Raw genomic sequence first — 27,768 nt, 5'->3', positions numbered from 1 at the left:
GGACAGAACAGGCTCTGGGGAGTTATTCTCTCATCTCTACATACATACAAACAAACAAATTAAATGTAATTTAAAAAAAATATATAAGGCTGCTTGGGGCTCCAGGGAGATGGCTCAGTGGTGAAGGGTGTTTGCTGCGCCCCATGAGGACTGAGTTCAAAGCCCCGAGACCCAAGTAAAGAGCTTCATGGAGTGAGATGCCCCTGAAGCCCCGGCACAGTGAGGAGGGAGGTAGACGCAGAATCGTGTCCTGCGGCTTGCTTGACTGACAGCTAGCTTCAGCATCTGTAAGAAAGTCGTCTCTAAAATGTCAGAGCACAAGAGAGCAGGCCACGTGACAACCTTGACTGGCCTCCGGGTATGTTCATAAGGGAGCATATACCACACACGTGCAACACACACACACTGTTTTTGTGGGTCTTAGGGAAACAACAGGGTTTTATTCTGTAGCCCTGACTGTCCTGAAACTCTGTGGACCATGCTGGCTTTGAATCACCAGAGATCCTCCTGTCTCTATCTCCTGAGTGCTGGAATTAAAGGTGTGCAACACACACACACACACACGAGAGAGAGAGAGAGAGAGAGAGAGAGAGAACTAAAAATACTTAAAATACTTAAGTGATTCTTTAAAATACTTAAGGCATGGTAGCTCCTGCTTATAATCCAGACTCTTAGAGGTAGACAAAGCTATGTATAGGAGGATCAAGAGTTTAAGGTCATCCTTGGCTACACAGAAAACTCAGCAGCACCCTGGGCTACATGGAATCCTTCCTCAACAAACAAAAGAAGCCTCCTTTGAGTGGCTGCGGGAACATCCTAGGAAATTCTCCTTGTCATCTTTCCCTTCTGTGTTAAATATCCATCATCCTCCAGGCACTAGGAGGGCGTCTACTAAGTTATCTCAGAAGTTCATTCTCTCCAGGAGTCTGGGAGGTCATCTTTCTTCCCACTCTCAGATGAGAAGTTCTAGTTCACAAAGAGTTGGAACCTGCCAGGAGTCACGGGAGTCACGTGCCTGGTGAGGTAGACAGGGCTCAAAGTAGGGTGGGGCCCAGCCTGGTGGGCACTTCCTTTCATCTTATCTTCTTTCCACCCTTCCTAAGAGATGTCCTCTCCTCTGGGAACGGATGGAGAGCAAAGCAGTTTTGTCCCTGTCCTGTGTGCAGAAGAGATCTGGCTTCCTAGCTGCAAGTGGGAGAAAGGCCATTTTGGTGGATTCCTGTTGACTCTCAAGACCGTAGCCAAGATGGCGTTGTCTAACTCACCTGTGCTCCATGTGTCCTGCTTCACTTGCTTCCTGCTTAGGCCCTGGGCAAGCCCTGAATATAGTGCTTCCCTGAACAGTTTCTGCTTTAAAAAGCAAAACAAAAACAATTAAGCAAAGCCCTTGTGCCACTGGAGACACGGCTCCTCAAAGCCCTTGTGCCACTGGAGACACGGCTCCTCAAGGCCCTTCCCTCCGTTCCAAGTTCTGGAAAAAAAAAAAAATCAGCCCAAACATTCCAGCCTTAAAACTAACCTCTCCTGCCCACAGAAGGTCTTCTCTTGCTAATTAATTCTTGGGAATGAAGGAGGGGGAGGTGACAGGACAGTTAGGAGCAAGCGAGCAGACTCTATTGTTCTGCTTCTCAGTGATGAGGATAACCCAGGAAGGCTCCCACTGTGCACAGGTTGAGGGGGCTCCTCAGTACAGGAAGACAGGGCCCCCAGTTTCCCCAGGGATGGTACAGCCCCATTTATTTCCCTTTCGCACCTGGGCAGGTTCTCCTTCAAGTGACCATGGAATTAATGAAAGATATTAAATGCATACGTTTTAAAACAAAAAAGCTTAAATCCAGTATGTGTTGCTTATTCATTTCAATTACATGTAGTGTTAACACCTTTTCCTCACCCGGCACTGACAGTGGAAGACTTTAATCCCAGTAGAGGCCTGCAGCTCTCTGAGTGCCAGGCCAGGGCTACACAGAGAAATCCTGTCTCCAACAAACAAAGAGGCTGGAGAGATGGTTGGGTGCTTAAGAGCCCAGGCTGCTCTTCCAGAGGACTTCAGTTCAATTCCCAACACCCACACGGCAGCTCACGACCATCTGCAACTCCATTTCCAGAGGATTCAACACCCTTTCAGACATGCAGGCAGAACCCCAAGGCACATCAATCTTAATAAATCTTTAAAAAAGCAAGCAAACAAAAAACACAGGCCTTAAAAAAAAATTCTTGTTGAGCTGGGTGTGGTGTCCCATGCTTATAGTCCCAGAATTAAAGGTCTGATGCAGAAAGATTGCAAGTCTGAGGCTAGCCTGAGCTACATACTGAGCCACCAATATAGACTTTCTATGAGTTAGGAAACTTGCTGAGTTATTCAAATCTGACAGTATGAATTTTTGTAGCCTGAGGCTAAACGCCAAAGGCTCGGGGATGTCAAGAACCTGGAACCCCTGGGGTTGTAGGAGGTAACAGTGTAAACCTCAAGTCATTAGCAGTGACTTTTACCATAAACTATGTTCCCACTGTGTGCCATCACTGGCTACCTGTACCCAACAGCTCCTCTGAGCCTCTTCCAGTTCCCATCTGAACTAGACATGTACCGCATACCTGCAATCCCAGCACTCAGGATGCCAAGGCAGGAGGATTACAGTGCTTGCCTAACAGGCATGAAGCCCAGGGTTCCATCCCCAGCACTGCATGGGGTGGCGGTGCAACCTGTAATCCCAGCATTGTGAAGTGGTGGCAGGTGGATCAGAAATTCAAGGCCATCTTCAACTAGCAATTTTGTGGCCAGCCTAAAATACACAAGTCTCTGAGGCCACAGAGATGGCCCAGTAGTTAAGAGTACTAGCTGCTCTTCCAGAGAACCCGGGTTCAATTCCCCACAGCCACATGGCAACTCACAACTGTCTGTGACTCCAATTTCAAGGGATCCAACACCCTAACACAGACATGCATGCAGGCAGAACACCGATGTACATAAAGTAAAAATAAATTTATAAAGACACACAAGACTATGTCAATGATAACAAAATAAATAGTTGCAGTTTCTCTGCACAGTCCACAGCACAGGCTGTTTTGAGACTCTCCAGTTTTAGTCATCTGATGTGTGTGCACCGAGCTCTCTCTCACCGTGGCTTTGACTTGAATTCCCCGATAACTAATGGGGCCTCCCCCATTGGTTTGGTGGCCACTTGAGTATCATTTTTGTAGAATTACCTTTCAGTCTTTCAATCCACTCTTATTTAGTTCTTCCTCTTTCAGTATTGACTTGAAAGATTTTTACACCCAGCACTCTGGGAGGCAGAGGCAGGAGGATTTCTGAGTTCGAGGCCAGCCTGGTCTACAGAGTGAGTTCCAGGACAGCCAGGGCTACACTGAGAAACCCTGTCTCGAAAAAACCAAAACCAAAAAAAAAAAAAAAAAAGATTTTTACAGACAAAACCATAAGTCATTCACTATCCCGTGTCTTGCTTTTTTTGTTTGTTTTTTTGTTTGTTTGTTTGTTTTGGCTTTTTTCAAGTCAGGGTTTCTCTGTGTAGCCCTGGCTGTCCTGGAACTCACTTTGTAGACCAGGTTGGCCTCAAACTCAGAAATCCACCTGCCTCTGCCTCTGCCTCCCAAGTGCTGGGGTTAAGGCGTGTGCCACTACCGCCTGGCCTTAAAAGATTTACTTATAGAACCACTGTAGGTGTTTTCAGACCCACCAAAGAGCACATCAGATCTCATTACAGATGTTTGTGAGCCACCGTGCGGCTGCTGGGAATCGAACTCAGGACCTCTAGAAGAGCAGTCTGTGTTCTTAACCACTGAGCCATCTCTCCAGCCCTGTGTCTTGCTTTTAAAACCCAAAAGATACTCTATATGCAATCAAGTTGACTTAGAAGATGTAGGAACTCTGTGGCCAGCCTGAGGTCAGAGGGAAGCCTGCTGGGTGCCTTCTTAGGCTAAACTGACCTTGCATTGGGTAAATGAGCTGGGCATGGCGGGAAGGAAGCACCTGCCATCCCAGAGCTCCTCCGGAGTCAGAGGGAGAAGGGTAGAAGGGTGACCTCAAGCTGAGATCGCCCTGGGGTACAGGGAAGACACTGCTCCAGATAAAATCACCGTCCCACTTAGCTCCCGACATCAAATCTCTTATATGTGTTGATTCTGGAAACAAAAGGTCTGATGTGGACAGTTTGTTTGTTTGTTTGTTTGTTTTTTGTTTTTGTTTTTTTGTTTGCTTTTTGGATTTGGTCTTTTTGAGACAGGGTTTCTCTGTGTAGCCCTGGCTGTCCTGGAACTCACTCTGTAGACCAGGCTGGCCTCGAACTCAGAAATCCACCTGCCTCTGCCTCCCAGAGTGCTGGGATTACAGGCGTGCGCCACCACCGCCCGGTGATATGTATTATTATAAAAAAGACTGACCCCAGTGCGGCCGTGATTTTTGTCTCTTTTCTTTCCTCCACCTGTGTGCAAGTATGTGCAGCCACCGAGCTATCACTGAGGCCAACCGTCCTGACACGGGACACTTGATGCTCTGTGTCCTCTTTGAGGCAGGGTTTCTCCCAGTCTAGAGCCCATCTTTCTTTCAGCTGGGCTGCTGGCCCATAGGCTCCAGAGAGTCTCCGGTCTCCATCCTCCTCCAGCGCTGGGGTTCCAAGCGAGAGCCACCATGCCCAGCTTATTACATGGGCGCTGTGCCTGTGTCACAAACTCGCTTTGCCCACTGAGCCGCCTTCTCCCCAGAGCTCCTCCCCTTTCCTTTTTTCTGTTTTTTCTTTTCTTTTTTTTATTTTTTTTTAAGTTTAAGACAATGAGGTTGAGGATGACTGAATTTCAGATCCTCCTGCCTTGACCTCTGAGTGTTAAGATTACAGGCCTGAACACCTGTACCACCACTATTGCTTTCCATGCAGTGAACCCAGGGCCCCTCCCTACTGGCTGAGCCACATGCCTAGCCTTCCTTATGTTTTCTCCCAAAGGTCCTATTATTGATTGTGCGTGTGTGTGTGTGTGTATATGTGTGTGTGTTTGCGTGTGCGTTTGTGTGCGTGTGCGTTTGTGTGTGTGTGTGTGCTCGTGTTTGTGTGTGGGTGTGTGTGTTTGTGTGCATGTTGGTGTGTGTTTGTGTGTGTGTATATGTGTGTTTGTGTGCCTGTGTGTGTTTGTGTGCATGTGTGTTTATGCGTATGTGTGTGTGTGTGTTTGCGTGTGCGTTTGTGTGTGTGTGCATTTGTGTGCGTGTATGCATGCATGTTTGTGTGTGTGTGCTTGTGTTTGTGTGTGTGTGTTTGTGTGCGTGTTGGTGTGTGTTTATGTGTGTGTGTGTTTGTGTGCCTGTGTGTGTTTGTGTGCATGTGTGTTTATGTGTGTGTGTGCATGTGTTTGTGTGCAGGTGTGTGCATATGAGTGTGTGTGTGCATGTGTGTTTGTGTGAGTGTGTGTTCCTGTTCTCCATACAGGAAATCTCTTGTCGGTCCAGCACCACCTGCTCTCCCTGCTCTACTGCGGTGTCACCGCGGAGGACTGGAGCGAGTGCATTTGTAGCTTGTACTGCCCACAGCAAGGACAGCAGAAAGAAAAGCAGAGCAAACCCCAGGGGCTGGAGGGCACCTGCTCGCCCGCTGCCTCGCACCTTCTTGCTCAGGTTCCTGGGTGCAAATCAACACCAGAGTAAGACAGCCATGGCCTGGAACCTTCTAGAGCTCTCTCTCGTGTGGAGACACACAGAGCAAACCTGTGTGTTGTGGAAGGAAGGTCCTTTGAGGCGCTGTCTGAAGATCTCGCCGGAGCATCCAGCACAGCCTGGAGGCCCAGGGGCAGGAGGTCTCAGGAAAGGCTCCCGGGGAGAAATTACAAGGAAAGGAAGAATGAAAACTGCCCTCAAAGAGTGAGTCCCAGGGAGGATGGGAGGAGAGGTAGAGAGAGAGAAGAGAGCGATGCAGGATAGAGATATTTCCACTGGGCAGAAGCTCCAAGAGAAGAGGAGGAGGGAGACTCCAGTAGGGAGGACCATCTGTGCTGCACTATTTAAAAGGTAACAGAGAACTGTTGAAAATTCTTGCGCACCGGACTGGTGGGGTTGCCTAGTGGGTAGACACTTGCTATCAAACCCAAAGGCCGGGGTTCAATCCCCAGGACCCAGATGTGGAAGGAAAGAGCTGCCCCCTGTATTGTCCTCTAGCAGGGATATGCGGGCCATGGCATGCAAGCAGTCATACAACAATGGAATCAAACAAATTGAAGGAAAGGAAGTGCTGGCTGCAGAGCGGCCTCAGTGGCTCAGAGCCCATGGTGCTCGTCCAGGGACCTGAGTGTGACTTCCAGCCCCGTGCCAGGTGCGCATACTGCCTGTAACCTCAGCTTCAGGGGATCTGATGTCTCTGGCCTCCGAAGGCATGGCGACACACACACACACACACACACACACACACACACGGGGGAGATTAATTAACAATAAAATAAAATCTTAAATAAACAAACGTACTTGGCTAGGGACAACAGATGCCACTGTCTGGATCAGAGCTGTAAGTCCAGCCGCAATGTGCAGAATGGGCCAGTGTGGGAGAGGCTGGAGGCGAAGGAACAAGGCAGAGTCTATTGCAAGGCACAGCGGGCACTCCTGGGCATCTTCTAGTTTTTAAATGCCTGTTCTAAATAGTCCTCAAATTGTCCTTTTCCCCCCTATCTTTCTTTTTTAAGTAGCTATTTGTGGGTGTATAGCAACCCAACAAAAAATGTCTCCTCGAGTTGTCTGAAGCCCACTGGATGGGAGCACACACAGGAGCATTGTCTCAGCTCTGTAGTCCTTTGTCCCGGGACACCCGTTCCCTCCACAGCAATGTCCTGGCAAAGAAGCAAATGAGAGCAGCTTAGCAGCTGCCGCTCCTCCAGACGCCGGGGGTCCAGGACACCTGAGAGACACAGGTGGAAACAGGCTGCCCTTCAGGCATCTGTGGGGAGCCCTTTTTGTATCAGCCCAGGTATCAAGTCCAATCTTTTAAATGAATAAAACACGAACCTCTCGATGCTCCGTTTTACTTGGGATAGTGTCCCTCTGCATCACTCAGGTGGCCTCCTGCCACTGTGTCCCCCAGATTGCCCTCTGAGTCTCTGTCTCCTTGCCTCCTTGACAGGGTAACAGGCCCATGTTCTAGGCTCGGATTCACCCCAACACTCTTCCGCAGTGCTGCCTCACCTTAAGTGACCTCAGAGAAGCACACCAGCATCGAAAAAAAGATTGTTAAAAAGATTTATTTTCTGTATGTGTTCTCAAGCTGTCCAGTTCTTCTCCTGGAAGCACCGATGTAGGAGTGTCTACAGCCTAGAATGGAAGGTTTAAGTGTGACGTGTCCTCCATGAGCTTGTGTGTTGGTCCCCAGCGGCCAGGGCTGTTCCAGAAGGCTGTGGAACCTTCCCAAGGTAAAACCTTGCTGGAGGAAGTGTGTCACCGGTCATGGCCCTTATGGGTATATAGCCTGGTCCCACTTGGTAATCTCTGCTTCCTGCTTCTGCCACCAAGTTCTCCACACCAGAACATATTGTGTCTGCCCAGTCTCCCAGCACTGGAAATCAAAGTAAGTCCTTTCTCCTTCAGGCTGTTCTGTCTAGGTACTTATTTCAGTATGGAAAGGTAATTAAGGCAGTTTGTTCTCAGTACCGAATGTCAGGAAGGTCGCGCCTGCTCCACATGTGTTCCATGTGCTGTGCCATGTGTGTTCCATGTGCTGTGCCACGTATGTTCCATGTGCTGTGCCACATGTGTTCCATGTATCGTACCATGTATGTTCCATGTGTCATACCACGTGTGTTCCATGTGTCGACCACGTGTGTTCCATGTGCTGTACCATGTGTTCCATGTGCTGTACCACGTGTGTTCCATGTGCTGTACCACGTATGTTCCATGTGCTGTACCACGTGTGTTCCATGTGTCATATCACGTGTGTTCCATGTGCCATACCATGTATTTCATGTGCCGTACCATGTGTTCCATGTGCCATACCATATGTTCCATGTGCCGTACCCTTATGCTGGCCCTAGCCCACAGGGCACCGCTGTGCTTTTGGACTCCCCGTGCACAGTGCGCTGTCCTCCTGGACACAGAAAGCACCGCTCTGGCCTCTCACTTCCTCCCATTCCGTCCTGAACCATCAGTCCTGCCTTCCTCCCTGCTGTAGATCGCTCCTCTAATGCACTTAACGTGGCTCACGGCAAACACGCCTGCAGCCCCGGTTGGCGGTGCGCACGCGTAAGCAGCACTCACTGTGAACGCTGGGGCGCAGGGGGAAGAAGACCTTACGGACAGCCTAGACTGCAGATTGAGCTTGAAGCCAATCTGGGCCACACGAGACCTGGTCTTAAAAACCAACTCTGGCATTTTGTTTTGTTTTGTTTTGTTTTGGGGAGACAGGGTTTCTCTGTATAACAGCCCTGAGTGTTCTAGAACTCATTCAATAGACCAGGCTGGCCTCAAACTCACAGAGATCTGCCTGCCTCTGCCTCCTGCGTGCTGGGATTAAAGGCGGCGTGTGCCACTACCACCTGGCTCCAACTCTCTCTTTTTTTTTTTTTTTGAGACAGGGTTTCTCTGTGTAGCCCTGGCTGTCTCACTCTATAGACCAGGCTGGCCTCGAACTCAGAAATCCGCCTGTTTCTGCCTCCCAGAGTGCTGGGATTACAGGCGTGCGCCACCACTGCCTGGCTCCAACTCTTTTTTAAGACAGCGAGCAAACAAGCTAAGCATCAGTATGCAGCCAGAGTAACCCATAGTCACCAACAGCCACCTCTCTCACCTGCCCCACCCCACCCTGCACACACACACACACACACACACACACACACACACATGCATGCATCTCCTGGTCATAGCCCACCACAGCCTCCTCCTGGAACACACTGCTCGGCCTCTGAGAAAGTGCCCTGACTTGCTCTTCTGTTTTCCGGCTCTGAGGCAGACGCCATTCTTTTTTTTTTTTTTTGGGGGGGGGGGGGGTTTCGAGACAGGGTTACTCTGTGTAGCCGTGGCCGTCCTGGAACTCACTCTATAGACCAGGCTGGCCTCGAACTCAGAAATCCGCCTGCCTCTGCCTCCCAGAGTGCTGGGATTACAGGCGTGCGCCACCACGGCCCGGCTGGCAGACGCCATTCTTACGATTGGTTTCCTGTGGCTGTGCGCCTATTTTTTATGGCCATTTTTCCCATTTTATCTTCCTTTTAAAAAACTATTTTATGTGTGTATGTTTGCTTGCATGTATGTCTGTGCGATCCATGCATGCCCGATACTGACAGAAGCCCCAGGAGGCCGTCAGATGCCCTGGAAGTGGAGTCACGCCTGGTGTGAGCAGCCGCGTGGCTGTTGCGAACTGAGCTCGGGTTCTCTGTAAAAGTCACAAATGCTCTTAGCTGCCGAGCCGTCTCTCCAGCCCCTCGTGCTTTCTCTTTCTCTTTGGTTTCCCACAGTTTGTAGAAGATACGCTCAGGATGATCTTCTCTGTATTTACCTTCCATAGAGTTTGTTTCACGGTATAGATTTTTTAAAAAATATTTATGTATATGTGTTTTGCCTTATATGAAAGTGCTCCAGGGATGGAGAGATGGCTCAGTGATTGAGAGTGCTGGCTGCCCTTACTGACGTGGGTTCAAATCCCAGCACCCATACAGTGGCTCACAGCTGCATATAACTTTTGTTCCAGGGGATCTGATGACGTCTTCTGATCTTCACAGGGACCAGACACACCTGTGACAAACATACATGCAGGCAAAACATTCATATGACAGAAATAAATATACAAAATTTAAAATAAATAAAATAAAAACCTTAGAGAAAAGGAAGGAGGAAGGAAGGAAAGAAAGAGGGAGGGAGGGAGGAAGGAAGGAAGGAGGGAAGGAAGGAAGGAGGGAAGGAAGGACAGAAGGAGGGAAGGAAGGAAGGAGGGAAGGAAGGACAGAAGGAGGGAAGGAAGGAAGGAGGGAAGGAAAGAAGGAAGGAAGGAAGGAAGGAAGGAAGGAAGGACAGAAGGAGGGAAGGAAGGACGGATACCACATGTGTGCAGTGTCTAAGGATGCCAGGAAAGGGCTACCTAGCCCCTGGAACTAGAGTTGCAGATGGTTGTAAGCCAGTGTGGTGCTGGAAACTGAACCAGGTTCTCAGCACCAGCAACAGGGAAGAGCTTCCTGCTGCTGGGCCAGCTCTCCAGCCCCTTTCATAGATTCCTGAGAATATTTTAAAATAAAATCTAGAGATGTTTTGGGTAGTGCTTCTTTAAGAAGCACTACTTTTTATTCCTCTTCATTTTACAACTCCACACATGGAAGTGAGCACCAAGACCAAGGCTTGGAGAGGCTGAGATGATCTAACAGTGACTGAGCTGTCTTCTACAATAAAACCCAAAACTTTCATAGGAAAACAGTGTGCTCAAGCCTTTGCTACACGTTCTTCCTACCACGTCCAGTGTGGAAGGCGGGCGGAAGGTGTTCAGGGAAACAGTAGACTTCAGGAGCAGAGCGCTGGCTCAGTGGCTAAAGGTCCCTGTTGCTCTGCCAGGGGACCTGACCTCAGTTCCCAGCACCCACATCAGATGGCCCCCAACTCCTGCAACTCCAGCTCCAAAAGACCCACTACCCTCTGCTTCATTCCACAAGCATGAGACCCATGTGCACAAACCCACACATACACACGTGCATTTATGTATAATTGACAATAAAAAATAACAACAGCAGTTAACTGTAACCTGCCTGGAAGAGAAAGACAAGCCAAAGGGCGGGATCCACAACCACTGAAGGCGCTGGAGTCAGCGGGCAAAGAACGTAAGAGAGCGGCAGGGATGATGTCATAGGTCTATAGAGAGGCTGGGTTTACAGCAGCACGCCTTGGAGTTAGAGGAGACCAGAGGGTAGGAAACAGGAGGCCAGCCTGAGTGACAGAGTAAGGGCCTCTCTGGGGGCCAGACCCAGGAGAGATGGTCTAGTGGTTAAGACTGCTTTCTTGCCGGGCGGTGGTGGCGCACGTCTGTAATCCCAGCACTCTGTGAGCCAGAGGCAGGCGAATTTCCGAGTTTGAGGCCAGCCTGGTCTACAAGAGTGAGTTCCAGGACAGCCAGGGCTACACAGAGAAACCCTGTCTCAAAAAAAACCAAATCCAAAAAACAAAAAAACAAAACAAAACAAACAAACAAACAAAAAGACTGCTTTCTTGCTTTTCAGAAGAATGGAGTTTAGTTTCCAGAATCTGTCAGGCAGCTCACAACCACCTATGACACCTGCTCCAGGAGATCTGATGCCCTCTCCTGGCCTCTGCAGGCCAGCTATGTGTTTACAGACTTATGTAAAATTGACTATATTGTTTTTAAGAAGGGAAGAGATGGTTGTTCAGCAGTTAAGAACACTGGTGACTCTTGCAGAGGACCCAGGTTTGGTTCCCAATATCTACATGGTAACTCACAGCCATCTGTAACTCCACTTCCAGGGGATCTGAGTCTCTTGCCAGGTGTGGCGTGGTTCCATTTAATCCCAGCATTTGGGAGACAGAGACAGGCGGATCTCTGAGCTCATGCTAGCCTGGTCTACAGAGTGAGTTCCCGGACAGCTAGAGCTACACAGAGAAACCCTGTCTCAAAAAACAAAAATATGTATACACACACACACACACACACACACACACACACACATCTCTCTCTCTCTCTCTCTCTCTCTCTCTCTCTCTGTGTGTGTGTGTGTGTTGTGTGTGTGTGTGTGTGTCTGTCTGTCTGTCTGTCTGTATCTGGTTACCTGTAGAGGCCAGAAGAGGGCCCTAGAATTGGAGTTACAGACAACTGTGACCTGTTCTATGGGTGGAAATCAGACCTGGGTCCTTTGGAAAAGCAGCCAGCTGCTCTTAAGCTGCTCTAAAGCTCCCTTTTGTGATTCCTTGGTGTGTGTGTGTAGGGTGTTCTTTGTTTTGTTTTGTTTTGTTTTGTTTTGTTTTGAAGACAAGAGTTTCTCTGTGTAGCCCTAGCTGGCCTCGAACTCAACAGATCCTCCTGCCTCTACCTCTGAGTGCTGGATTATTTTTTTAGATTTATTTATTATTATATGTAAGTACACTGTAGCTGTCTTCAGATACTCCAGAAGAGGGCGTCAGATCTCATTATGGATGGTTGTGAGCCACCATGTGGTTGCTAGGATTTGAACTTAGGACCTTCAGAAGAGCAATCAGTGCTCTTAACCACTGAGCCATCTCTCCAGCCCCTGGAATTAAAGGTACCATCTGGCCTGTTTTGTGATTTGTAACCAACCCTGCATTTATAAAGACATCAAGAGTCAGTTCTCACTGTCCACCTTGAAGGTTCTGGGATTTGAACTCGGGTTATCAGCTTGGTAGCAAGCTCCTTCGCCGTTAAGCATTTCACTGACCCCGTAAAACAGGATCTTAGCACGCTAAAGATGTGGATATGAAAGAGAAAAAGAGAAAGACCAGAGCGGCAAGCACCGTGGTCCACTCTTAAATGAACTCAGAGATGATGCGAGTCACTGCTGGTTTACAGCTGCCGCTGCTGACAAGATCTGGGACTTGTCAACAGGGAAGGGACAAAGACACAGCTCCACACTGTCACTCCTAGTAGCTTGAGGCGTTCCCTTATCTTTTAGGGTCTACTGAGGCCAAACCAGCATTGGTGGCTTGGAGGCATAAAAGAATTTTAGGCCTAGCTAGGTTGAAGTGTAGGAAGGAGGCTTTATGTATGAAGGGGAGGGGCAGGAATCCGGCCGATTACCACCTGTTATTATTGTGTCCAAATTCGTTCTTTATTCCTTTACTTATTTTGAAGTTTTCAAATTCCTTTTAATTACGGGCATGTCCATGTGTGGGTATGTGCACATGAGTGTCTGCCGAGGCCAAGGGCACTGGATACCCCTGGGATATATAGTTCCAGGCAGTTGTGAGCTGCTCAAAATGGGTTCTGAGAACCGAGCTTGCTCAGATCCTCTGAGAGAGCAGTTCAAGAGCAGCTCTCGGCTGCCGAGCCTTTTCTCTAGGTTCTCCACTTATTTTTGACCCAGAGTCTCACATAATTTAGGCTGACTTCAGACTTGGCATGTATCAAGTATAACCTTGAACTCCTGTTCCTATTGCCTTGACCTTCCAAACGTGGTGTGTGTGTGTGTGTGTGTGTGTGTGTGTGTTAACATGCCTGGCTCTGGCTAGGGTATTGAAAAGATTAACCTAAAGCTATATATATCTCCTGCTAGCTAAACTGTGATTGCTGTTTTGAGATACTATAGAAAAGATACATCCGGCTGGGTGTGACGGCACCCAGGACGCGGAGGCAGGTGGATCTCAGTGAGCTCCTGCCTTAAGAAAGAGAGTAAGGCGAAAGGGTTGAGGGGCAAGAGGAGTGGAAGGAGGGAGGGGAAGGGAGGGTAGGTGGGAGGAGAGAAGAGAGAATGCACAGGAGGAGGAGAGAATTCTTGACACATCTCCCAATTCCCCCACCCACTGGCATTCTTCTTAATTTCCAGCTCTTATTTATGATTGAAAAAGAGTTTCAGTATACAGATATCCCTAGCTGGCCTGGAACTTGCTATGTAGACCAGAGCTGGCTTCACACTCATAGAGATCTGCCTGCTTCTGCCACTCCAGTGCTGGGATTAAAGGTGTCTGCCACTATGCCCAGCTCAGCCCTTATAATAGAAATGTATGCCGGGCGGTAGTGGTGCATGCCTGTAATCCCAGCACTTGCGAGGCAGAGGCAGGCAGACTTCTGAGTTCCAGGCCAGCCTGGCCTAGAGAGTGAGTTCCAGGACAGCCAGGGCTACACAGAGAAACCCTGTCTTGAACAAAACAAACAAAGAAACATATGGCACAGCTGGGTACATGCCTGTAATCTTAGCATATGTGAGGTAGAGAACAGAAGAATCAGGGGTCATCCTAAGCTACGCAAAGAATTAAGAGGCTAGCCTGGACTATATGTAATCTTGTCTCAAAACAAAACAAAACAAAACAAAACAGACCAACAAACAGAAGACATATGCAAACAGTGTCTGTAACATCCGTGGAGATCTTTAAGGGAAGGAAAGCCAAGAAACATGGCTACATTTTCCTTGGCACCTATTGCTCCGTCCTCCCAGCTGCCCTGTAAACTCCTGGGCCTTACACTTCCTTTGCGTGCCTTTAAGAACACATAGCAAGGGCCCAGCAAGTATCCAGCCTTGTGCTATTTCTAATAACAAACCCCACCTTCACCTTCGCAGAGGCCCAATATCTCCGGAGGGAAGAGCGCCATCTAGTGACTCTTGGTATTTACTTGCTGGTTGTCTTCACATTTATTTTCAATTTTTTATTTATATTATACGTACTTATTATTTGTATGTTGTGTGCATATGCGGTGGGTGTGTCCAAAGACAACTTGCTTTCCACCGTATGGGTTCTGGTTCTATGATTGCACTGGTCCTTTATCAGGCTTGCCAGCGAGCACCCAGCCTCCCAGAGCCAGTTTGGCAGCTGTGGTAGGTTGTGGGTCTTTTTGATTTTTGACAACTCTGGCTGTCCTGTAACTAACTCACTCTGTAGACCAGGCTGGCCTCGAACTCAGAGATCCACCTGCTTCTGCTTCCAAAGTGCTGGGATTAAAGGTGTGCTCCACCACACTTGGCTAAAACATTGATTCTTACTTACGTGCACATCTGTGTGCCTGAGTGAGTTTATTCCCACAGTGTGCATACAGGTGCCACAGAGGCCAGGTGGCTGTGTGCCCCCAGATGTGGGTGCAAGAAAAGAAGCCTGGGTCCTCAGGAATCATGTCCACATCTGGCCCTGCTGAGCCTCCAGCCTGAAGCCATACCCCAGCTCTGTAGACCAGGCTGGCCTGGAACTCAGAGTTCTGTCCGCCTCTGCCTTGTGTTGGCAGTAAATGAATCTGCCACCACCACCCAAGGGAGACCAGTGAATTCAAACTAAGGGGACAGAGTGTGTCCTGGGGGGATGGTCCACCACAGAGCAGAAGAAACTATTCTCAAGGTCACGGAACCACATCCCTACCTTTTTTTTTTTTTTTTTTTTTACTTTATTTCATGACAGTCTTCAGATTGTCCAGGCCAGCCTGTACCTCATAATCCTCCTACCTGGGTCTTTCAAGAGGCTGTGATCAAAGGCCTGGCTCTCTTCCGCTCAGGTCCATGCCCTGCGTAATCACTGTAGCTAACAGGGAAACTATTGTAAAACCTGTCTGCTGCGTCTTTTGAGGTTCGTTCATGCTTGTGCTCTCCTTTGGAGGAAGGCCCCAGGGCAACGTCAGGAGACTAACCCGGGAACAGCACCTGGTGGCACAAGCTGAGGCCGCCTGCCAACAGCCACGTGGATCATATCCACTCTCCGGAGAGGCCTAAGCCAGAGCCATCCACCTGAGCAACTCCAGACTCCTGACCCTCAGAAACTTCCAGATGATACTGTATCGCTTTAAGTTTGGGGATAATCAGTCGTGTGTGATCACTCACAGAGCCTTTCTACTTTCACTTGCAGTGCTGTGAATGGAATCTAGGGAAAGCACTCTACCACTGTGCTACATCCCAAAACCCACACAGGAAGGAAGGACTGCAGGCAGTCGGGCGGGCCAGTCCAGATGTGGGGCGGGCCAGTGCAGATGTGGGGCGGGCCAGTGCAGATGTGGGGCGGGCCGGTGCAGATGTGGGGCGGGCCAGTGCAGATGTGGGGCGGGCCAGTGCAGATGTGGGACGGGCCAGTCCAGATGTGGGATGGGCCAGTCCAGATGTGGGGTGGGCCAGTCCAGATGTGGGGAGGGCCAGTCCAGATGTGGGGAGGGTCAGTGCAGATGTGGGGCGGGCCAGTGCAGATGTGGGGCGGCCCGGTGCAGATGTGGGGTGAGCCGGTGCAGATGTGGAGCGGGCCAGTGCAGATTTTGGGTGCCAGCCTAGAACCACATTTACTCAAGAAGCCAAGCTGCTGCTCCATATGTTCTCTGGGCTTAAAAAAAAAAAAAAGCAAGTTTGGTCAGTCAGGGCAACTCTCTGACACCTCAGCTCATAAGCAAGCTTAGTTAATTTTAGACAGGGTCTCTCTACATAGTCTGGCTATACTTGAATGCTCAGATATTCACCCGCCTCTACCTCCAAGTGCTGGGAATAAAGGTGTGCACAGCTACCCCTGGCTCAAGAGCAAACAATTAGCTGGGCCGTGGTGGCGCAAGCCTCTAACTCCAGCATTCAGGAGGCAGAGGCAGGCGGATTTCTGAGTTCAAGGCCAGACTGGTCTACAGAGTGAGTTCCAGGACAGCCAGGGCTACACAGAGAAACCCTGTCTTCAACATTTAAAAAGGGAGGATTGAAGATGAAAACCTATCTCAGTTTAGATGCTAGAGTGCTTGCCTGACTACAAATATTGAAGCACAAGGACAATTAAAAGAAATACGGGAAGAAGACCATAACTGTATAAATGTAAATAAAATAACAGTGTCCAGTAAGCAGTGTGGAGCAGGCATCCACCACTTGAGGAAGGCTGGCAGGAAAAGGCTTTACAGAAATGACGACTGAGTGGCGTTTTCGTTGTTTGAAACAGGGACTCACTGAGCAGCACTGGATAGCTTGGAGTTCGGAGTTTGTGACTCCTCGGTCACCACTGGCTGACAGATTTACAGGCTGAAAAACTGCCATTTCAAGTCTAACCTGTTCACAATCAGTCAAATGTCTGCAGTCTAGAACAGCTTCAGGTTAAATGTCAGGGGCTGGGTGGGGGCGGGGGTGGGGGCGTGGCAAGTGTCTGGGGATGCAGCTCGAGCGCTGCAGCCTGAAGCTCTGAGCGATGTGAAGGGGAAGACCTTGCGCGTGGAGTGAGGATGGAGAAGATCGCACGCGGAATCCTAAAGGGCTTCGCCACAGGAACAGTCTGGGCTTCATCTGGAGAACCAGAGAAAGCCACGGCAGGGTTTTTAATTGAATGTGACAGGCTCCAGATAATAATCTTAGAAAATCACTTTGACCCTGGGTGGGAAGAGACGTCAACCCCGAGGGCAAGGAAACAGACCCAGGAGGAATTTAAAAGACAAATATTAAAGACTGCATGGGCATGGACGGTAGTGGTTCACCACTGTAATTCCAGAATTCTGGAGGCAGAGGCAGGCGGAGCTCAACTGTTTAGGCCAACCAGATCTACATAGTGAGTTCCAGAACAGCCAGGGCTAGACAGTGAGACCCTGTGTCAGGGAGAGAATGTGCGAGTTGGGGGTGGGGAGGGAGGGGAGGAGGGAAGAAAGGAAGGAAGGTAGGATTGCTCAGTGGTTAAGTGCACTGAACATTTGTTACTTTTTGTTCAGGACCCAGCACCCACATGGTGACTAAGCCAGATAGTGGTGGTACACACCTTTTATCCCAGCACACAGGAGGCATTAACAGGTGGTTGGGCAGTTTTTTTAGCCTGTAATTTGTGACTTCAAGACCATCTTGGTCTACAGAGAGGTGGTTTGTTTTTGTTTTTTGTTTTTTTTTAATGTATGTATGTGAGTACACTGTAGCTGTAGAGATGGTTCTGAGCCCCCATGTGGGTGCTGGGATTTGAACTCGGGATCTCTGGAAGAGCAGTCAGTGCTTGTAACCGCTAAGCCATCTGTTTTTCTTTATACCCAAGACGGCCTAAGACTCAGAATCCTCCTCAGAAATCCTCTGCCTCCCGGGTGCTAGGATTTCAGACTTGCCCCAGCACATCCTCTATTAAATAGTAAGAGAAGCAGAAGTCAAGATCTGAGAGCTGTGGGGTGTAAAGAGATGACCACAGGGCACCATTCTTTATGAGAAACAAAGGTTGAGGATAAATGAAAAACAACAACAACATCAACAAAAACCCCAAAGTTCAGGTGATAAAAGCTGGGGTAGTGGGCCTCCTTCCTGGGGGGCGGGTGAGTAAAATTTGAGGATTACCAAGTTGCCTTGTTGTTGCCTATGTCAAAGGTTTCACAAAGCTCAGAGACCCATACAAGTCTTGGACAGCAGGGAGTGAGTGGGGTTGAGGCACGAAGGATAAAGAAAAGGGCAACTTTGACTTTGTTTTGTTTTGTCCCCCCCCCCCCCAACAGGGTTTCTCTGTGTAGCCCTGGCTGTCCTGGAATTTACTCTGTAGACCAGGCTGGCCTTGAACTCAGAAATCCTCCTGCCTCTGCCTCCCAAGTGCGGGGATTAAAGGCATGAGCCACTGCCTGGCTAATTTTGACTTTTGGAGGGAAAAATTATGAGGATGCACTGGAGACTTTTCAGCAGACTGCCTATGGTTTTCTTTCTTTCCTTCCTTCCTTTCTATGCACTTTGACAGGGTTTCTCTATGTAGCCTTGGCTGTCCTGGAACTTGCTCTGTAGACCAGGCTGGCCTTGAACTCAGAGCTACAGTATTGTTCTGTATTTGGGCAGAAGTAGTGCAGGAGTCCAAATCCGAGAAGGGACCTTGGGCCTCTCTCATAGTGGCATGCATGTTTCCTGACGGCCTGGGAGTCAGGTGTGCAGAAAAGAGAACTCTAAACAGCAAGACCGTTCTAAATAAAAGGAAAGCTATTACCATCTACAGAGACAGAGAAGGCTCAAAGACAGCCTTTTTGACTTCCTTTGGATGATTTGATGATTATGATGGTGGGAATGAACCTAGTCACATCTGATCTCTGAGCGTACAAGTGGGAAAGGCAACCCCCCCCCTTTTTTGTTTTTGTTTTTTTTGTTTTTTTTTTTGTTTTTTTTGAGACGGGGTTTCTCTGTGTAGCCCTGGCTGTCCTGGAACTTACTCTGTAGACCAGGCTGGCCTCGAACTCAGAAATCTGCCTGCCTCTCAAGTGCTGGGATTAAAGATGTGCACCACCACTGCCTGGCAAGTCAACCCCTTTTAAGCCAGAAAAAAGAATGCCTGGAGAAGTTCGGGTGTTTACACTGGTACTCCTAGGGCAGACATGCCTATTTCCCGACTTTTCTTTTTCATGAAAAAGCAGACGAGGTGCGCATGTCTGAAAGATGGGATGATACAAGGTGGCCCCAGAAAAGCTCTCTTTTTTTTTTTTTTTTTTGGTTTTTCGAGACAGGGTTTCTCTGTGTAGCCCTGGCTGTCCTGGAACTCATTCTTTAGACCAGGCTGGTCTCGAACTCAGAAATCCGCCTGCTTCTGCCTCCCAAATGCTGGGATTATAGGCGTGCGCCACCACTGCCCGGCTTTTTTTATTTTTATTTTTATTTTTTTTGTAGAAAAGCTTTTCTGAGAAAGAGAGAAAGCGCTTGGTGAACATACTGGACTGGAGGGCTGGCCCTGGCCCTCTTCCACTTCCTGCCCTTCACCGTGGTTTCGCAGCAGAAGTACAGAAAGGTATCCAGTGGACACCTCCAGCACCAGCCAAGGCGACGCACATCCGGCTAACACGCGCGCTTCATTCGAGCTGACACTCAGGGTCAACCCCGCCGGTAACCTAAAGTCAGACAGCAACTAACTGGCGTACCGGGCCGCCTCATCAGCGCCACCCCTAAGCAACCATTCTCTTTTATGACTACTCCATACACCCCAGGACTGAGACCTCCCCGCTCCCCTGAACTCCCCAACCCCTACATCTTCCCACTACGGATCAAAGGAAGGATCAACTCAAGTCGCGCGAACACCGCAGATCCTGCGCCACAAAAAAAAAAAAAAAAAAAAAAAAAAAAAAGATCTGTAGGGTGGGGCGACCCAGGGATTCGCCCCCCTATTTCCATTGGTTACAGTCACCGGACTCACCGCCCCTCATTGCGGAAAGGTGGCCGCCCTAGTGCGCCTGCGCATGCGTGTCGTTCTCGTGGCGTACTGAGCAGGCGCAGCTGCATGCCCGTCGGAGGAGGCGGGTGCAGAGGCGCGCGCAGCTGCCGGGCGCTGGGCTCCCTTCTGCCGGTCCCGCCCTCCGTCGCGGCGGCGCGGTGCACCCTGGGATAGGGAGCGATCTCCGAGCGAGGCAGCAAGATGGACGCGGGATTCTTCCGCGTAAGTAGGAGCGCGGGGATCTGGGGAGAGGCGAGAGGCTTGTTTGTGAGGCCCGAGGGGGCGCTCAAAATTCGGGACAGGACGGCCCTTGGAGGGAGGTCTTAGAGACCCCAAGGGGACTGGTGGCCGGCGTACTCTGTCCTCGGCGTTGCGGCCGAGACCGGTGCGCCCCTGCGCAGTCTCCTCCTCCGGGATCGTCCCCCCCTACGCGGCGGCGGCGGTGGCCGGAAAATGGCGGCGGGAATTGGCTAGAGCCGAACCTCACCGGCCGCCTGGCGAGGCCTGCAGGCCGGGCGCCGCGCCGGCCGCCGGCACTTGGGGCCTAGCGGAGCCCCAAGGAGGAAGTCATTAGGGGGAGGCCGGTGGGAAGCCTGAGGCGGCTGCGGGGTGCCGGTTGTACGGTTTGGGGATAGGTCCGGAGAGAGGTGTTTTGAGGAGAGGGGTCTTTTTTAGCGGCAGCTTTGCAGAAAGCGAGTACCCCCCCCCCGGGCCCCTTCGCACAGCGTCCACCTTCTGGGCCTTAAGCTTTCGCGGCGGCGCAGGGTCAGAGTTCGTGAGCGCTCCCGCCCAATTTGATAGCTCTTCGGGGAGGGGAACTTAGATAATTTGTAGTTGGAACATTTGAATTGGAGGCTTTTAGAGCGAACTGTGTGTGCGAGGGTGGAGGCAGATTACGGTGTGAATCCGTAGCGCTTCCCGCTCTTCGCTAGCACCCTTTCCCAGCGGCCCATGTTAGTGGAGGCCGGGACTTCTACCCTAAGTCCAGGCAGGGGACGTTACCTTGGAGCTGGTACACGGATCCCACGCTAAAGTAGTTTATTATGTCCCCTCTTAAAGGAATTAGCTACAGTTCGTGATCTAGAAGTATGGGAACGGACACTTGTGGGATTAAAAGCAGCAACAATCCCTTTACGGATCGCTGATTCTTGTAATGCAGAGTAGAACTTTATAGGACTGCTTGGTAAAAGTCCAAGTCCTAGATCTCTGTCATTCGACTTAGGTTTTTGCATTCCCTGGATCAAGCATATAGTTTACAGTTTGTGTGCATTTAAAAAAAATTGGAAGGAGAGTGCCTCTTGTGATTGGGTATGTAGTTTATGAGAGCATGCCTAGTATGAACAAGACACTGGGTTCTATCCCCAGCACTCCAAATATTTGCACTACAAACTAGGCACTTAGCCTTTGTAGTCAATACTCCGTTGTTTGTGACACAGACGTTACACTTACAGACAGTTATAGGTTTCTTTCACTTGTCGATTATTTTCTTTTTCAAATCCCTTCAGTTTTCATTTTGATTTTTCAGGAAGTGGTTTCTCTGTGTAGCCTTGGCCATCCTGGAAACTCTAGGCCAGGCTAGCTTTGAACTCAGATCTCTGCCTCTGCCTCCCTAATGCTGGGGTTGAAGGCTTGCACTCCAGCTGGTCTTGTCAGTTATTTCTAGTGGAAAGAAGACTGAAGAAAGAAAACAAAGCAATATGTCAATTTTCAGGTGAAGTTGTCCTTTGAAAAAGACAAGAGTCTGAAAAAGAACCCAGTTTTTAAAATATTCTTTTTATCCTTACCTAGGTGAAGTTTTGTTGTCCCCGGGGGTAGGTCTTAGAAGGGAGGGCAATTGAACTGTTTTGAAACTGGGTTCTCTAACCCAAACTGGCCTTGGACCTAGAGTCCTGCCTTCACCTCCCAGTACTAGAATTTCAGACCTACCCTACGCACGCACTGGAAAATGGTGTGTGTGTGGGGGGGGGGGGGGGGGTCAAAGCATTTACGCTCTGAGTTAGGAAAAAATTAGATTGCCAGGCAATGGCCAACGCCTTTAATCCCAACACTCTGGGTGGGGAGGCAGAGGCAGGCAGATTTCTGAATTTGAGGCCAGCCTGTTCTACAAAGTTACAGGACAGCTAGGCCTACACAGAAACCCTGTCTCAAAAGAAATAAAAAACAAAAAAGGGGAGAATGAGGGCAATTTTAGATCGGTCCTTAGTACAGCCTGATTCTGTCAAAGCCTGGCCAAGTAAAGGGCCTTTTTTTGGACGAGGTGGTTGATAAGATCTTGATATGCAGATGAAGACCAGGCTGGCTTTGAACTCTTTAGAGATGGCCTATCTCTAAAGGTGTAGGCCACCGCTCTCAGCCCAAAACTTTTTTTTCTTTAAAACCTTTTTTACCTTTTTGGTTTTGCAGTACTAGGGCCCATGCACCGGGCATTTGTATATGTTAGCTTTGCCACTCAGTTACAGCTTTTCTGGATCATGTTCCAGGTGACTTAAACAGGTTTGATCTTTTCACTGACATCTAATAGATAGTTACACATAATAATGCCATGTAATGATCAAATGAGGGTAATTGGCATACCTTATCACCCCAGATATTCATCTTTATTTTTTGCTTCTTTGCCCCTAATTTAGCATGTGAGGAAAACATCCTCGGAGATTAGGTTGTGTGTTCTCAGGACATATGGTAGAGTAGTTCGCAGAGCTAACATACTACTACAGGCTTGTGTGTTTGCCTTCTCAAAACTTAGGTTTTGAGACAAGATCTCACTCTGAAGTCTTAGCTGTTGGCTAGGCTGGCCTGCAACTCGTGGAGACTCTCCTGCCTCTGCCTCCTGAGTTAGGGGTTTTGGACACCATACCCAACCCAAAACGTTTTACTGTTGATGCTGGGAATCTTCCCCAGGGGTTGTATGTGCTAGCTGAGTGCCCTTGCCGCTCTGCTGTACTCAGACCTAACACAATGTCTTCTTGATCCCTTTTCAAGGGATTGTAGCCAGTCTGCAAACTAATGTATAGATTTCAAGTCAGAGCCAGTTACTTCAGTGTTTGATTGAGCCAGGAGGAAGGATGAAATCAACAAAGACTATGATTCTGTCCGGCCTTTCCTGATGAGTGTCTAGGTGAAGTTTTGTTTTCATGTACTCAAAAACTGTTGTTTGTCCCCCCTGGTAGGGTTTCATTGTGGTCCATGCTGCCCTAGGACTTGCAAGTCTGTCTTGAACCCTAATCCTTTCTTCTTATCTTAAATTTTAGAATTATTAGAGTATGCCTTCTCACCTGGCTTTAAATACATTAATTCATATTTTCTCTCTCCTTTCTTTCTCTGTTCCTCTCCTCCCCTCTCCCTTTCTTCCCTCCCCATCTCCCCCTTTTTCTTCATCCCTTCATTCTCCCCCATCCATTTTCCTCTCTGAGACAGAATTGGAGGCCTGAATTCAGTATGCAGTTAAAGATAGCTTGTCTTCTGTAAATTCCCAAATTGGATTATACGTGTGTGCTGTCCACCACATTTTTTGTTCTTGGCATGTACCCTCCTCCAACACACGGGGTTTCCTGTGTCTCTCAAACTGTGGAGCCAAAAATGACCTTCAGCTTCTTTCTCTTTTCCTTTCTTTTTTAAATCTTAAAAAAAATTATTAGCTGTTTCATTGTTTTTAAATTTATTTTATCTTTATTAGATATTTTCTTTATTTACATTTCAAATGTAAATAACCCTTTCCTGGTTTCCCCTCTGAAAATCCCCTATCCCCCCTACCCACCCCCCAGCTCACCAACCTACCCACTCCCGCTTCCTGGTCCTGGCATTCCCCTATACTGGGGCAGTGAGCCTTCACAGGGTCAAGGCCCTCTCCTCCCAGTGAAGGCCATCCTCTGCCACATGTGGCTGGAGCCATGGGTCCCCCACATGTGTGCTCTTTGGTTGGTGGTTTAGTTCCTGGAAGCTCTAGGCGTACTGGTTGGTTCAGCCTTGAACTTCTAACTTTTCAGATCCCTAGGACTCAGATTACAAATCCGAGATACCTGCTTTATGTAGTGCTAGGATTAAACCCAGGGCTTCCTGCCTGCTGGGCAAACACTGCCACTGAGGTGTGTCCCCAGCCCCCAGTTTTGGTCTTTTGATAGTGTTTGACTATGTTGACTGGACTGGGTGTGTCCACCAAGCTACACTGGGGCTTGCTGCAGTCTCGATACTTCTGTCTCTTCATATTCTTAAAGCTGTGGCAAGCTAGACAGAATCATCTCATGGTGCTCCAGTGCCTTGGTAGTCTGTAGTCAGTGCTACTTTTAGGAGAGGGTGAAAACTAGAAATGTTTCAGTTTTCTCATTTAAACACCTGCAAAGGATATGTGTCAAAGTTAACATTGATTGTGGAGAGGGTATCTTATTCTATTACTGTATTGTATTTGACTTAAGAATGTATGTTTTTTAATATTAAAATATTGATGCTTTGTGTCAACTACATTTAGAAAAGAATGTACTTTTATATCTGAATATATTAGTTATGGTGTTTCTACTCACTTACCTTTTGTCTGTAAAAGTTGCAACCTTTATTTGCCATATAAGAATTTTACTTTGGCTTCTGGATAGGTTGCTCAGACATAATGTAGGCAAGACATAAACAGACATTTTTTTAAATCTCAAAAAACTAGGAAAGCTTTGTAATGCGGTAAAATGAACAAAGAAAGAAAGAAGTGAGGACGCAGACCCAGACCCTGAAGGCGAAGGGACTGGGCTGTGTCAGTGGCATGCACTTTCCGATCCCAGCAACTGCCAACCTGGTAGATCTGTGAGCTGGAGGTCATCCTGGTCTAGTCCCAGGTTAGCCAGTGCTGCACAGTGACATCATTGTATGTAAGAGCTGGGGCAAATATATAACTAAATAAAATAATCAACAGTATGGTGATTCAAGCCGCCACTTGGGAAACTGAGACAGGAAGATTGCTGTTGTTTTGAGAGCGGGCCTGGGCTAATGGACGACACTAAGTTTTCCGTTGTAATTTTATTTTTCTTAGAAAAGACTGGCAAAATGGCTCAGTGCGAAAAGGCACCTGCTGCCAAACCTGATGAACTGAATTCCATCCCTGGGGCCCACATGTTGGAAGGAGAGAACTCTCCACAGTTGTCATCTTACTCCCTCATGTGTGCACTGTGTTTTAACTGCAGCAGGAAAGGTTTGATCTTGTATTCTTAGGCCATGTATCTGCTTCCTTCAGGGGACAAGTGCGGAGCAGGATAATCGGTTCAGCAACAAACAGAAGAAACTCCTCAAGCAGCTGAAATTTGCAGAATGCCTAGAAAAAAAGGTATTCTGGGTGGGGCTGTTGCAGTTGTTGCATTTTAAGGGTTGGAAGATGAACTGTTTACATTTGTGGGGGGAAAAAGTTGACAATTTGTCACCCTTTAGCCACCACATACACAGTGCAACCATAGAATGAGCATGTTAGGTATATTTCTAAAATGTGCATAAGCTAAAGGAAACATTTAGACAAAGTAACTCCAGCTCCTGTCCAGGGAACTGTACTCATGGCTTGCTTGTCTCATCAGGTGGACATGAGCAGAGTAAACTTGGAGGTTATAAAGCCTTGGATAACAAAAAGAGTGACTGAGATCCTCGGATTCGAAGATGATGTTGTGATTGAGTTTATATTCAACCAGCTGGAAGTGAAGGTATGATATACAGATGCCTCTTACTTCTGAAAATATGACATGATTTGTGAATCTGTGGAAACTCAGGTTTTCTGTGGAATACAAATATAGAAGAGTTATTTTACAATGTTTGTTGTGGAAAGAATTCACTTTGTAAAACAACTGTTAAGGCTGGAGGTTTAGTGAAGGTGCATAGTTTTGAAAGCTACACAGGTGAAAAATCAAACTTACTGTTTGTAATTTTGCTGTTACATGTTAAGTTACTTTGACAGCAATTTTCTAATGATAATGTGATTTATGATTTAAAAGGCCTGAACCAAAATGGAAGTTATTCCTTGCGTCTGAAGTATAGCACCATCACCTTATTAGGTCACAGCAGAGTGAGTGTCCCAATGTCGCTCTGACCCAACTCCCTTGATGACGCAGTGTGTGTTGGAGGTGAGTTGTGTAAAGTGACCGAACATCAACAACAACAACAAAAACACAAGCGAGAGCAATTGGTAAAGCCGGCTGCTCTACAGTGGCAGTCGGAGGCGGACGTTTATTTGAAGCATGAGGGGCAATTCTGATTTGATTGGATGTTGGTTTTATAAGAGCTAAAGACTTTAGTTGTAGTTACAAGTCATCTGGTTACCAGTTAGAATTAAGGCACAGGATTTTATTTACATTATAGTTAAAATTTCAGGCAGATGACAGTCCTATAAAAGCCAGTTAACATAATTACTTGTTTCTATCTTCCAATATGAAATAATACAAGATAATATAACTGATTGTTTAAAATTATTTCTGTTATAACATAGTTTGCTATTTTGTCATGGCATCCCAAAGGACAGTAAAGATGTACCATAAACCTTTTGGTAAATATTCTGATGTGAATTTACTTTTCCATTACTCCTCTTCCTAAGAGTTCATGCTTGAATTTTGACAGAACAGTTATCATTCCAAACGATAAGGTATTTCATTTTTAAAACAATGTGGTAATTATTTTGCTTTGAATGCTTTTTAAAACTTAATTTTAAGAAAGGACCTTATATTTAAGTATATTTATTTCATTTAGAAACCAGAAACATGGGAGGATGTTTTTTAAATGCTTAATAGTAAATTTTATTGGAGAAATGCTTTACTGACTTGAATTTTAGTGCACTTTAAAACCTAAATACCTGGTAGTATTCCCCTTGTAGTGAGCATGAGATTAAAGTTTAGAACTTTTTAAACAATCTTTTCTTTTTTTGTGGTTGTGTACTCATTATTGCTTGTTCGTCTTTTGCAATTTAGATAAATGATATAACATTAAACTCAAGGTGGTTGAGTTGCAGTAGGGAGTCGGAAGCAAGCCAAGGGAACATCTTTCTCTACAGGGGACTTGGCGATTCCAAACCCCCAAGGTTCCAAGAAGAAGCTGAAGACACCTGGAATCTGTACTTGCTTTGTGCTGTTGAGCTGTGCTTGTTATACGGACCTTGTTGCTTGACCAACAGAATCTAGTGTTTAAAAACCCAAATTCCTTTTAGAAATCTTGACTCTTAGTCTTGTGGACAGTTGAGCATCTGTGGCACTGTTAGTAATAGGTGTTCATGTGCAGTAGTCAGACATCCAGCTTAGTCTTCAGATGTTACAGAGTGCATGCATAACTTGTTAGTCCTTGTAACTGAGCACTAGATAGTAGATAGGTCATAGAAAGTTACTTGTAGTATAAAGAGAGGTGTTTATGTACGTTTTCAATTTCTTGTTGGGGCAAGTTTTCCAGCCAAGCAAATATTGTTAGTAAATGCAAGAATTTATAGATGTTCCATGATTGTTTTTAAAGTTGATTAAAAACATAAGGCCCACTAACAGCCAGTCTTAATACTTAGGAAATCCACAAAGACTGCTCTAATGCTTTTGGTTCAGTGAGGGAGAATTTGATTATCTAGAAATTATATTACCAAGAAGCAACTAGGGAAAACTTTTTACAATAGTAGAGCATATATATGTGCCTAAGCCCCTTATGGTAGACTTGAATACTAATTTAAATGAGTTTCAGAAAGGTTGGTTAGTTTTGAAGTAACCTGTTTTTCTTCCTGTCATGTCTTTTTGCAGAACCCAGATTCCAAAATGATGCAAATCAACCTGACTGGATTTTTGAATGGGAAGAATGCTAGAGAATTCATGGGAGAACTGTGGCCCCTGCTGTTAAGTGCACAGGAAAACATCGCCGGAATCCCTTCTGCTTTCCTAGAGTTGAAGAAGGAAGAGATAAAGCAGAGACAAGTAATCCTTTTTGTACTGACTTGAGAAGTAGTGCGTGGTCTGACGGCTCACCTTAAGGACTTTTGTTTCTTTTCCCTCTGTGACCTGGCGAGGCTCCAGTTTGCTAGATGTGTTTGCACATTGAGTTGTGGTTTTACCACCCCTCATTTGAAAATTAGAGTGGCATTT

The 27,768-nt window shown here is 47.6% G+C and overlaps 1 protein-coding gene across 11 annotated transcripts in view; it reads left to right on the top strand.

The window, feature by feature from the left end:
* Window positions 1-19,815: 19,815 nt before the first annotated feature.
* Srrm1 (serine and arginine repetitive matrix 1) overlaps window positions 19,816-27,768 on the top strand; it is a 32,768-nt gene continuing 24,815 nt past the window's right edge. For 10 of the 11 annotated variants that reach the window (XM_052177732.1, XM_052177729.1, XM_052177735.1 and 7 more), the window contains exons 1-4: window positions 19,816-19,930; window positions 24,918-25,007; window positions 25,249-25,371; window positions 27,430-27,600. In XM_052177732.1, coding sequence (XP_052033692.1) covers window positions 19,910-19,930; window positions 24,918-25,007; window positions 25,249-25,371; window positions 27,430-27,600 — 405 coding nt within the window. In that variant the 5' untranslated portion in view covers window positions 19,816-19,909. Of the gene's footprint in view, window positions 19,931-24,917; window positions 25,008-25,248; window positions 25,372-25,659; window positions 25,789-27,429; window positions 27,601-27,768 lie in introns of those variants that run through there. The other variant, XM_052177736.1, reaches the window with a different exon arrangement.

This window comes from Apodemus sylvaticus, chromosome 3, assembly GCF_947179515.1.
Source record: "Apodemus sylvaticus chromosome 3, mApoSyl1.1, whole genome shotgun sequence".
NCBI classification, from domain to species: domain Eukaryota; kingdom Metazoa; phylum Chordata; class Mammalia; order Rodentia; family Muridae; genus Apodemus; species Apodemus sylvaticus.
Note: the sequence above shows the minus strand (reverse complement) of the source record. Positions and strands in the feature narration are given on the sequence as shown.